We start from the raw sequence: 12,334 nt of genomic DNA, 5'->3' as shown, positions 1-12,334 counted from the left end.
GAGGAAGTTAAACAGGAAGGGACCCGCATTCTGTCTTGCCCTTGCTCTGCTGGGGAGTGGGGGAGGGTGGGCAGGGCAAAGTTCAGGTGAAACCCAGGAGGAAGTGATGGTGGTCTGAGTTGACTGGTGATGGACAGCATCACAGGCATGAAGCGGACAGATCTGAGCCCTCATTTGTCCCGTCTGGATGGAGACGTTCAGACTGTCCCTGGAGCCCTGCACCTAAAGGACCAGAGAGGCCAAGGGACAAGGTGAGGGACAGAAATGAACTGTTCTTGTGACCACCGGGTGAGTCCCCTGTCTTTGGAGGCCACCAATATAGATAGAGTGACACATGGCTATGTACATTGTTTCAAAGCCCCTCGCCACAAAACACTTAACTACTTACCAGGGAAAAAGTAACTTCACTTAGTTTTGACTGATTTATAGTCCTATATCCGCATCCGTATTAAGATCTTGACTGCAGTGACCGTAAACCAAGCATTCCTCATTCACTACACATCTGGCTTGTGAAGGCTTTCAATATGTGAGGTATATATATATACCATGATACTCTTTTTGAAAAATCCAGAAAACAAAGGGCACCTGGGTGGCTCAGACAGTTAAGCTTTGGGCACCTCATTTCAGTTCAGGTCACGGTCTCAAAGTCATGAGACGGCGACCTGCCTCGGACTCCACGCTGGGCACGGAGTCTGCTTGGGATTCTCACCCTCCTTCTGTCCTTTCCCCCTCCAGCTCGCATGCTCGCTCTCTCTCTAACACAAACACAGAAAATAACTTCAAACCCAAGTCCCTATGCTTTTCTTTATCCACTCCTGGCTATCAGTGAAATTTCCCATCTATAGGAGGGGAGCCCTCACTGGGAAGTCTTGGAGGGGATTAAAAGGCATCATCCAGGTCTCTCCCTTCTATTGTCTCCCACCTCCCAGTTGCTGGACACATTGTGACTCTAGTGTTGGATTTAGACTCACTTCCGACCCTCTAGTATGGATGGGTCTTTCACATAGAGAAGACTGAAATAGTGTCCCAGTGAAATAATGTCAAAAGAGCCCAGGAAAAGCCATAGATTTAATAGCAAAGGTATGGAGCGAACAGATGGGATGTAGGTCAAAGATGGTCCAACCTTGTCTTCCATCTGATGTTCGGGTGACTCTAACTCCAGGAGGCACTGAAGGGGCAGCAGGTAGGATTGGCAGGACTCTGTACACCTGGCCTTCAGGGGTCTCTGGCCATGTGCAAACCCCTCAAGCTTTTTGGTTTAATTCTGGTTTTATAGTTACTGGTTGGTTGGGAAATTTAAAACCCATCATTGGCCAGAGTCCTGCATGCTGCAATGGTCCATCATGTTTGGCAGAGCCCCTCCAGGGTCACAAGGAAAAGAGGCAGCAGGAGGGTCCACACAGGAGGCTTCTTGGCTGCTACAGAGGAGGTCATCTTCCCCGACCTGTGCAGAGCAGGGAGGGAGCCAGAGCTTATGCCTGAGGTCAGGACGAGAGGAGTCCCCACCTGACAGGGATCAGATCTCTCTTGGAGCTGCAACACTGCCCGATCCCTGCTCAGAGGTCAGAGGGTACAGGAGCGTCAGTGTCATGGGAGCTGTGGTTCTCCTGTTCAGACTGACTCTGTTCTCTCCATGGGTCCCTCTGACCCTGGCTCAGCCCCACCACAGTCCACAGCAGGACCCCAAGCCTGGGCACCTTCACAAAGTGAAAGTTGCACAGCAGGGCCCTGTGCAGGGAACAGGGTGACAGCAGTGAGCTCCCTCTTCAGGGACAACCCCAGCCCCTTCCTCCCTGACCTGATGTCTGAGTCCAGACCTGCAGGACAAGCAAGCCTTGGTCCCTGCTCGAAAGCCCCTCTGAGGGCACAGCCAAGCTGCCCAACCAAGGGTAAGCCTTTAGGGCCTCCCTGCAGGCTTAGCCTGGGGTCAGCACCTTTACCCCTGATTTCTTTCTTTTTAAAAAATTATTATTATTTAAATAAACATATAATGTATTATTAGCCACTGGGGTACAGGTCTGTGAATGACCAGGTTTACACACTTCACAGCACTCACCATAGCACATACCCTCCCCAATGTCCATAACCCCACCACCAGCTCCCTCCCCCCTCCCCCCCGCCACCCTCAGTTTATTTTGTGAGATTAAGAGTCTCTTATGTTTTATCTCCCTCCTGATCCCTTTTTGTTTCATTTATTCTTTTCCTACCCCCCAAACCCTCCACGTTGCATCTCCACTTCCTCATATCAGGGAGATCATATAATAGTTGTTTTTCTCCAATTGACTTATTTTGCTAAGCATAATACCCTCTAGTTCCATCCATATCGTTGCAAATGGCAAGATTTCATTTCTTTTGATGACTGCATAGTGTTCCATTGTGTATATATATACCACATCTTCTTTATCCATTCATCTGTTGATGGACATCTAGGTTCTTTCCATAGTTTGGCTATTGTGGACATTGCTACTATAAACATTTGGGTGCACGTGCCCCTTTGGATCACTATGTTTGTATCTTTAGAGTAAATACCCAGTAGTGCAATTGCTGGGTTTTAGGATAGCTCTATTTTCAACTTTTTTTTTTAAAAGATTTTATTTATTTATTTGACACAGAGAGATCACAAGTAGGCAGAGAGGCAGGCAGAGAGAGAGAGGAGGAAGCAGGCTCCCTGCTGAGCAGAGAGACTGATGCGGGACTCGATCCCAGGACCCTGAGATCATGACCTGAGCCGAAGGCAGCGGCTTAACCCACTGAGCCACCCAGGCGCCCCATATTTTCAACTTTTTGAAGAACCTCCATGCTGTTTTCCAGAGTGGTTGCACCAGCTTGCATTCCTACCAGGAGGAGGAGGGTTTCCCTTTCTCCGCATCCTCGCCAGCATCTGTCATTTCCTGACTTGTTAATTTTAGCCATTCTGACTGGGGTGAGGTGATATCTCATTGTGGTTTTGATTTGTATTTCCCTGATGCTGAGTGATGTGGAGCACTTTTTCATGTGTCTGTTGGCCATCTGGATGTCTTCTTTGCAGAAATGTCTGTTCATGTCCTCTGCCCATTTCTTGATTGGATTATTTGTTTTTGGGTGTTGAGTTTGATAAGCTCTTTATGGATTTTGGATACTAGCCCTTTATCTGATATGTCAGTTTGAAAATATCTTCTCCCATTCTGTCAGTTGTCTTTTGGTTTTGTTAACTGTTTCCTTTGCTGTGCAAAAGCTTTTGATCTTGATGAAGTCCCAATAGTTCATTTTTGCCCTTGCTTCCCTTGCCTTTGGCGATGTTCCTAGGAAGAAGTTGCTGCGGCTGAGGTCAAAGAGGTTGCTGCCTGTGTTCTCCTCAAGGATTTTGATGGATTCCTTCTCACATTGAGGTCCTTCATCCATTTTGAGTCTATTTTCATGTGTGGAGTAAGCAAATGGTCCACTTTCATTCTTCTGCATGTGGCTGTCCAATTTTCCCAACACTATTTGTTGAAGAGGCTGTCTTTTTTCCATTGGACATTCTTTCCTGCTTTGTCAAAGATTAGTTGACCATAGAGTTGAGGGTCTATTTCTGGGCACTCTATTCTGTTCCATTGATCTATGTGTCTGTTTTTGTGCCAGGACCATACTGTCTTGATGATGACAGCTTTGTAATAGAGCTTGAAGTCCGGAATTGTGATGCCACCAACTTTGGCTTTCTTTTTCAATATTCCTCTGGCTATTTGTGGTCTTTTCTGGTTCCATACAAATTTTAGAATTATTTGTTCCATTTCTTTGAAAAAACTGGATGAGATTTTGATAGGGATTGCATTAAATGTGTATATTGCTTTAGGTAGCATAGACATTTTCACAATATTTGCTTTTCCAATCCATGAGCATGGAACATTTTTCTATTTCTTTGTGTCTTCCTCAATTTCTCCCATGAATACTTTATAGTTTTCTGAGTATATATTATTGGCCTCTTTGGTTAGGTTTATTCCTAGGTACCGTATGGTTTTGGGTGCAATTGTAAATGGGATTGACTCCTTAATTTCTATTTCTTCTCTTTTGTTGTTGGTGTAAAGAAATGCAACTGATTTCTGTGCATTGATTTTATATCCTGACACTTTACTGAATTCCTGTATAAGTTCTAGCAGATTTGGAGTGGAGTCTTTTGGGTTTTCCACATATAGTATGATATCATCTGCAAAGAGTGATAGTTTGACTTCCTCTTTGCTGATTTGGATGCCTGTAATTTCTTTTTGTTGTCTGATTGCTAAGACTAGGACTTCCGGTAATATGTTGAAGAGCAGTGGTGATAATGGACATCCCTGCCATGCTCCTGACCTTAGCAGAAAAGCTCTCAGTTTTTCTCCATTGAGAATGATATTTGCAGTGGGTTTTTGATAGATGGCTTTGATAATATTGAGGTGTGTGCCCTCTATTCCTAAACTTTGAAGAGTTTTGATCAGGAAGGGATGCTGTACTTTGTCAAATGCTTTTTCAGAATCTATTGAGAGTATCATATGGTTCTCGTTCTTTCTTTTATTAATGTATTGTATCACATTGATTGATTTGCAGATGTTGAACCAACCTTGCAGCCCTGGAATAAATCCCACTTGGTCATGGTGAATAATCCTTTTAATGTACTTTTGGATCCTATTGGCTAGTATTTTGGTGAGAATTTTCGCATCTGTGTTCATCAAGGATATTGGTCTGTAATTCTTTTTTTTGATGGGATCCTTGTCTGTTTTGGGGATCAAGGTGATGCTGGCCTCATAAAATGAGTTTGGAAGTTTCCCTTCCATTTCTATTTTTTGGAACAGTTTCAGGAGAATAGGAATTAATTCTTCTTTAAATGTTGGGTAGAATTCCCCTGTGAAGCTGTCTGGCCCTGGGCTCTTGTTTGTTTGGAGATTTTTGATGATCTGCCCCTGAATTCATCCTGCTTTTTGACTCCTCTCCCACAATTCCTCTCCACCTCACCTGCAGGTCAGCCAAGCTGAAGGGTTTGCCTTTGCCCATCTTTCTCATCCTACTTGTGTCCTACCTTGTGTCAATTCTGCTCAAATTTCCTTCTGTGATCTAATATTACCTCTTTGAAGCAGAGGAGCATTCCCCCACCCCTGTCCATCTATTTATTAACCTTCAGGGTTCTCCAGGGAGGGGTCTCTCCCAGCTTCGCACCCCCCATGGTAGCATTATGGGGTGTACGCTCATACATCCTGTATAGTGTACGGGGTTCTAGATGGATGATGGGTCTTGCTTACATGTGTTCCCCCTGGTGGTCCCTCTCAGTATCCAAGAGTCTGGATCCCTCACCCTTGACCTCAAGTCTTCTTCCACAAGCAGGACCAGGATGCCCTGCAGGCCAGCCCTGCTCTGTCCTTCATCCTGCCTTGAGCATTATGGGTCATGTGGATTTCATAGGTGGTTTTTTGGAGAGAGGGGCATGCTGCTTTGCCTTTCCTTAAAATATCCTTTAAGGCCTTGTGTTCTTTTCTTAAGTTCCAATCTCTTTGGGGATGCTATCCCGTCTTTCCACCCCACAGGCTTCTTCCTGTGCTGCTTGGTCTCCTAAAAATCCTACATCTTCCACTCCCCACTCAACAGAACAACTGGTCTCCAATAGTCACCAGCAGGACAGAAGCTCATCGTCAAGCGTGAGCCCAGTGCTTTCCTCGTTCAGAGGATTGACTGAACAAAATGTCTATAGGGGCCAGGTTCGAAGGAATAGGGTCCTGGAGAGGAAAAGAACTTGGATTGGAGCTGGAAATGAGCTGGTGAAGGGTGTTTCTGGGAGACGGGACCCAGAGAGGGAATGCACCTTCACCCTGGTCTCTGATGGGGTGAAACTGAGACAGTGTGTTTGCCCTCTGATGAAAGAGCGAATTGGCTGCCTTTGGATGCTTCTTCGGCCGGGGGGGGGGGTGTTGTTTCAGGTTGATGGCCCAGCCTCTCGGCCATGTTGGGAATGTGAGAAAGCAGGAATTCCAGCTTCCCTCTCCTTCCCAGCATTTCCCTAACACTTGGGGAGGGCAGGGCTGGATCCATGGAACAGGTGCCCGCCCATGAGTGTCTGTGGGCATAGTACCCACCACCCCCCCCGAGATGTTGTAAACCCCAGACCCATGAATGTGTTAGGTTAAATAGCAAGGGGGAATTTCATGATGCAGATGGAGATGATTGCCCACCAGCTGACCTTGAGATGGGGAGATTATCCTGGGTTATCGGGTGGACCTTATGTCATCACCAGCATATTTATAAGTATAAGGACTGGGGAGAGCCAAGCCAGTGTCCCAGTAATGTGGTGTGTGGAGGACTTGACTGCCACTTCTGGCTATGAGGATGGAAAGAACCCCAAGCCAGGGGGTGCTGGGTCTCTAGATGCTGGAAAAGACAAGGAAGGGCTTCACCCTTAGAGTGCCCAGAAGGAATCAACCCTGCCAGCACTTTGATTTTACCCCAGGGAGACTTATTGCAGACCTCTGATCTCCAGAACCATAAGGTCATAAAACTATTTGTCTTAAGCCACCAAGTTGGTGGTGATTTGTTCTAGAAGCCACAGGAAAAGAATACAGAGCATTTCCCTCTGGCATACTCGAGGCTGGAACCAACTACCTCTCTTTGAGGTTCTTGTGGGTTGGGAGGCAGATCAGAAGGAGACCAGAGCCTTTTCTCCCACAGCCCAGATAAGGCACTTTGTTAGTTTCCTCATAGGGCATGGGGAGTTCTTTAAGTGCTCAGAGGTATAAAGGATGGAGGTCAGTGTAGACCTTGCTGATTCTCCCCTCCCAGGAAACATCAGTGGGGCCAAGGGGGCGGGTTCCTTGGTAGATTGTCCCGAGGGGAGTGGTCACAGGGCTGCCATGGAAAACCCCATCTTTTAATGCCCTGCTCACCTGCTGATGGGGTTGGTTGGAGTCACAGGCTGGCTGTTGTTGGTGCCCTGAGTAAACAGAGGTGAGGAGTCCCAGCTGGCTGATGTGGTGCTTAGCACAGGCTTGGGAGAGTCTGTTGGATCCGGTTCTAAACACACAGAGCAGAGCAAGGTTGTCAGAGTGTCGCAGGTGGCTCCCATGGCCTTCTCCACTCCCCACCCCCAGGGTGGAGAAGCTTCTGTCTTAGGGACATCCCTCAGGCACATTGGTCTGCTCTTGCATCTTTTTGGTTTCTCACCCCAAACCTGAAATTACGTCATTTGCAGGGAAACACCAGTTCACCACCATGGGAGGTGTGTGGGGGGTGGGGAGCTCTGTAGCAATTACAATCAGCTCAATCTCCGTGTCCTGTTTGGCATCGCTGAGCATGTCCGAGCCACGTCCCCAAACCCGGAGCTTTCAATCAGCTCTTCTCTGAGTCTCAGCCTTGCCCAAGCACTGTGACCCATGGGCTGACTGGCCCAGGGTCCCCCGTCTCCTGCAGCTGTCCAGAGCCTGGAGCCCCCGCTGTCCCCTCAGTCCTGCGCACCTCTCTGGGGCCTTTCTTCCTGCACCAGGCCTGCCAGCGAAGGCTTGTCTGGTTGGAGGGTCCAGACTCCATGTCTCTGGCCCCAGCTCCTCCTGCACTCCTGTACACATCCACCCACCTTTGTTTTCTTTTTCAGTTAATCTCTGGAACATTCTACACCAGCATAGCTGTCCACTGCCCACATTCACAGACCAGATTTGCATATGCTAAGTGTGAGAAGACTAACGAGTAGCAGATGTATTTCCCATTTAGTCTGTGTGTCTGCATGTTGGGGAGAAGACTGAGGGGGTCCAGAAGTGGGGCTGTGTGGAGGGGGGCTCCAGCTGAACACCCTATCGAGGCTTTTCTTCAGGGAGGCCCTAGTGCCTCTGGGACAGCTGTGGGGGAGCCCAGAGTCCCCTCCAAGGCTCAGAGGCAGCCAGAGAGGGGGCCCCTGCCCTCTGCTGGAGTCTGCCTTTCCTTCTCCCAGAAATGGGTTCAGAGTCTCTTGCTCCTTTGTGCTTCTCTTGCCAGAGGAAGGAGAGGGAGAAGGAGTGGGCAGGGAGAGGGTCTCTTGTCCTGCAGCTGAGACCATCAGGATCACAGCTTTCTAGCACCCACCTCTCCCTGCACACCTGACAAGGCCCCACTCAGCCTGGGGCGGAAAGGGGATGCTGTGACTAGGGAAAGAGGAGCTGCCTTCCCCGGACAAGTCTGGCCTAGCTGAGTCTCTGCTTCTCTGCTGCCTCTGGGAAGAGCAGGTGGAGACATGCAGAGATGTGGGGCTCGCTCTTTCTTCCAGTCTTTCCCAGAATCTTGGTGCCTCTAATGATGCTTGCACATGCACACACAGGCACACACAAGGACACGCGTGGAGTCTCAGGCTTGTTTGCAGACTCCTCTCCGTCCATTGGGGAAGAGAGAAGAGCAGTTTGACTCCTCTGCAGGTGGTACCAGGGTCCCCGAGCACAGAAGAGAATAGTGCCTACCTGGGTCGACAATCTCAGATAATTTGTACACCGGGTCAACGTCTGTTCTCTCAGTCCCACACCAGTAGGTGTCTGCGTCATCTCGATGGCGTTCCTCCAAGGTCATGGTGAATGTGCATCGGCTGGGATTGTCCTGGGTGGACGCTCGGCCATTCTTCACCAGTTTGTCTGTCCTGGTGGTTTTTATAAGGATTCTGCAGGAAATCCAGCTCTTCCTGCAGCACCACCACTTCTTGTAGGGTTCCCATCCTTGGTCATACTCATAGAATGTGGTCAGTGTCCTCCCCTCTGTGCCCCTCACCATCCCCTCCTGGCAGATGGAGAAGTGTCCCAGAAGACAGAAACCCAGTATTTGTCTCATCCTCCCTTGAGCCCTGGGCTGGTCTGGATGCTTCTGGAGCGTCTGACACTGCCCTGAGGACAGGCCAGGAGTCTCTGGTCTCTGTCTATGTCACATTCCTCCTGTCCCTTCATCCCTGTGGTATGTCTTTAGCTGTCTCTTCTCTTGGATGTTCCTCTTGGGGCTCCTGATTCCTCAATACAGGATCCTGTCCTCACTTGCCAGCTACTGATCACCACCCCTCCCTTGGCCTTGGCCAACTCCTCTCCCCAGCAGCGCAAAGCCCACACTGCAGTCCCAGGTGTACTTCTGAATCCGAGAGCTGGTGAGACAGAGAGACCCCTCCCCACCCACCTCCTGGCACTCTAACCCCTAAACACTTAAAATACTTCACCTTCTAATCAACATGTGGCACAGAACTAACACACACACATTCACTCACACAGGTGACTGCTTGTTATTTTACTACACATTTTGCTCTTCTGAGTTTCCACACCTTTGCACAAGCTGTTCCCTCTGCCTGGAATGTTCTTCTCTGCTTGAAAGAATCAAGCCTTTATATTCACCCCTCAAGGCTTGGCTCAAACAGTGTCTCTTCTATGGTGTCTACGATTCTGCAGCCAACTGGGTCACTCCTGGTGCCATCAGAGCATTTGTCCCTGTCTCCATTGTTGTGCTTACAACACTGGATGGTGGTCTGGTCCTTGGCTCATGCAGAGCAAGACTCAGGCAGCCTGATGTGTGGGGTTGGGCAAGTCTCCAGAGAGCCTGTCACACCCAGGTTTTGCTGCCTGTCTTGCTCCCTGTATCTGAGCTCTTCAGAAAAGAAGATCTCAGCTCTAGCTACAAGTCAAGACCAGTTATGCAGGTTTATAAATGATCCAGATGTCTGAACCTCACTTTGACTGAGTAGGTATCAGCTGGAGGCTGGGCTTCTGGGCTCCTTCAAAGTTCCTCTTGAATTCATGCATTTATATATGTGTGTACATATGTGTGCATGTATGTGTCTATCATCTACCCATGCATCCATCCATCCAACCATCCATCCACTCATTAACTCTCTATGCATCTCTCTGCCAGGGTTGACAAGTAATGCACTAGAAAGTGGACACTATTTGTGTTATTCATTTTTATTTTCTTTCCCCAACACAAAACTTATTTGTTGTCACGTAACAAAACTTTAAAAAATGTTTTTTTAATGAATAAGTGTCTGGATGAGTGAAATGCTCTGCCATTTCCCCTGGGACAGGTCCTGTGCTTGTCCTGCCCCAGCTCTGGAAGTGCTCCCTTCTGAAGCCCCAGCCCTACTCACCTTGGATGATGAGAAGAAGCAGAACCCAGAGAAGCCACATGTCCGGCCTGCCTGGGTTGTCTCCCTGGTGCTCAGCTGATGCCTGCTGCTCTCCAGTGTCTGGAACTGAACTCAGGGGCAACCTGCCTTCTATTTTTCTAAAAAAATTTTTTAAAAATATTTTCTCATCTATGTTCTTAATTTTTTTTCTTTTGTTATTTCCTAACTTCAAAATTAGGAGAAAAGCAGGGTCATTTGGGGAGTGTATGGCTTACGTGATGAGGTGTGCTCTCTCCCTCTGGCCCCTCACTGCAGCATCCCCTGGAGTCTGTCCCTAGTGACCTTCTCAGGAGGTTCCCTGCCTCAGTCTCTAGCACCACCTTCAGTCTGTGGGTACCTACTTTCTGCCACTCCCATCCCCCAGCCCGGGTCTGGACTTCCATTGGCTCCTGGTGTCTTTGTAGAGCTGTCTACCATGTTAGCAGCTCAAATGTGCTCAAAATGCAATTTCATGTTATCTTCACTCCCAAAGTCAGGCTGTCCCTACACCTGGTCCATGCATCCAGGGCCTCCCTCTCCACCTGCCTCCACCAGACTAGCCTTCCTAAGACAAAGCCCATGGGGTCTCCCTGACATCTGTTGCCCTCAGAAGGCCTTGCCGGGATGGGGGGACAGGAGCTGGAGCATCCAAGGGCTTTGCCAGCAGGAGGAGGAGAGGGTGGGGTGGGTCAGCTCCAGGCAGTGAAGAGGAGGAAGAGTTCTTGTATCCTTCAAGGTCTTTCTAGCTGGACTAAGAATCAAACTGATGTGAGACAGATTAGCAGGAGACTATCAATTTAATAGCATATGTTTGGGAAACAAACACAGACATGGCAGTCAGACATAATGGGTTACAAATCCCATCCTGAATTAAAAGAAGGGGGTAGGAGTTTGGGTCTTCAAAGAGAAGGAAAGCGATTCACAGGAAGAGGAAAATCAGTAAGTTTGGTAGGCAAGTCTTTGCCCTGCCATGTGCTTGTGTTACTCAGATAAGACTTATTCCTGATAATAATCCTTATTCAGCAAAGCCCCTGCAACTGAGATTCCTCTATGTAGTTAAGGGAGGGGCAAAAGTTACTCTGGAGCCTGCAGTGTCTCGAGGGCCTTTAGCTCCAAATAATGACAAAATGGCCCATCTTCAGGCTGCCTGACTCAGGCCCTAGACCTCTGTTTGTGTTCACCTGTAGAACTGAGCCTTCTCCTACGATTGGGGAATCTCAGTGAACCCTGGGGTTTCTGCCTGAGGCAAAGAGTTTCTGAAGGAGTGGAGGGCAGCATCATCCACCTCCCCTCAAAACTACCCCTCCCACTCTTTCTCTGTCAAGTTTTAGTGAGGTATAAAGGGAAAAAAAAAAAGAAAGAAACCACATCCTTCTAAAGTATATAGGTTGAACCATTTTTCCAAATTTTACATGTGGTATGATTTTGGGGGTGGTGTTCAGTCCTATGTGTTTCGCATACACACCATTTCAGGGAACCACCGCACACATACAAAGCAATGCTAGCCCCTTGCCAGAAAGTTCTTTAACGAAGACTTCCGATTCTCTAATGGCAGGCAGACCCCCTGGTGAGGTTAGGACTTCAAGTGCTGATGTGGCTTCTGTGGACTGTGGTTCCCACGTGCTCTGGTTCAGCTTTCTGGAGCCCTGCAGGTGCTCCCCGGATGTGCCCCCATGTGCAACCTCTGGTGGCCAGTCTGTGACCAGAGAGGGTCTTCCCCAAGCTCTTAAAGTGGGTATTCCTTCCAGGGCCTGATCAGATGTGCACAGCTGGGGCGCAAGTCTGGGAGATCTAGGGTCACTTTCTTCAGGGGCTTCCTCTTGTCCGTCCCCCTAAGGCCCAACCTCCCAGCTTTCAGAGCCTCCACCCGCCCCTTCCTGGTCCTTTGGCTGGGAAGCTTGGCAAGCTGGGGCTCTTCTCTCCCCAGTCTGCTGCGTACTTCCTGCGATTGGGGTTTCTTCCAGGACCAAGCAGAAGGAGAACAAAGAGAGAGAAGAGGCAGTGGTGGTTTCCCCTCCAGGTTCTGGGACCCTAACTGTTCTGGGCATCCAGGACTCTCCTCCTTCCGCGTTCCAGCTATCGGCCCCCAGCGGCGGCAGGTGGAATTACAGCTTCTGTCTTGAGGCTTGCTGGGGATCTAGTGGGAGGGAAAGAAAACATAAACCCCAAGAAATCTCCCGGATTCTGATCCCTCTTCCCTAGGGCCTATTTTCTCTACTCATCCTGAGCTCTTAGGGCCCCTGATAGGGTTCATTTTTCCGAGTGCTC

General features: G+C 48.8%; 1 protein-coding gene across 1 annotated transcript; it reads right to left on the bottom strand.

Annotated features, from left to right (window-relative positions):
- Positions 1-1,274: 1,274 nt before the first annotated feature.
- On the bottom strand, positions 1,275-10,088 carry LOC116578539 (CMRF35-like molecule 7). The gene is made up of 4 exons (XM_032323033.1): positions 10,051-10,088; positions 8,397-8,728; positions 6,861-6,987; positions 1,275-1,444 (listed from the first exon to the last, which is right to left on the bottom strand). The coding sequence occupies exons 1-4, from the start codon at positions 10,086-10,088 to the stop codon at positions 1,342-1,344; spliced, it is 600 nt and encodes a 199-aa protein (XP_032178924.1). The 3' UTR covers positions 1,275-1,341.
- Positions 10,089-12,334: the final 2,246 nt, after the last annotated feature.

This window comes from Mustela erminea, chromosome 18, assembly GCF_009829155.1.
Source record: "Mustela erminea isolate mMusErm1 chromosome 18, mMusErm1.Pri, whole genome shotgun sequence".
Lineage (NCBI taxonomy): Eukaryota > Metazoa > Chordata > Mammalia > Carnivora > Mustelidae > Mustela > Mustela erminea.
Note: the sequence above shows the minus strand (reverse complement) of the source record. Positions and strands in the feature narration are given on the sequence as shown.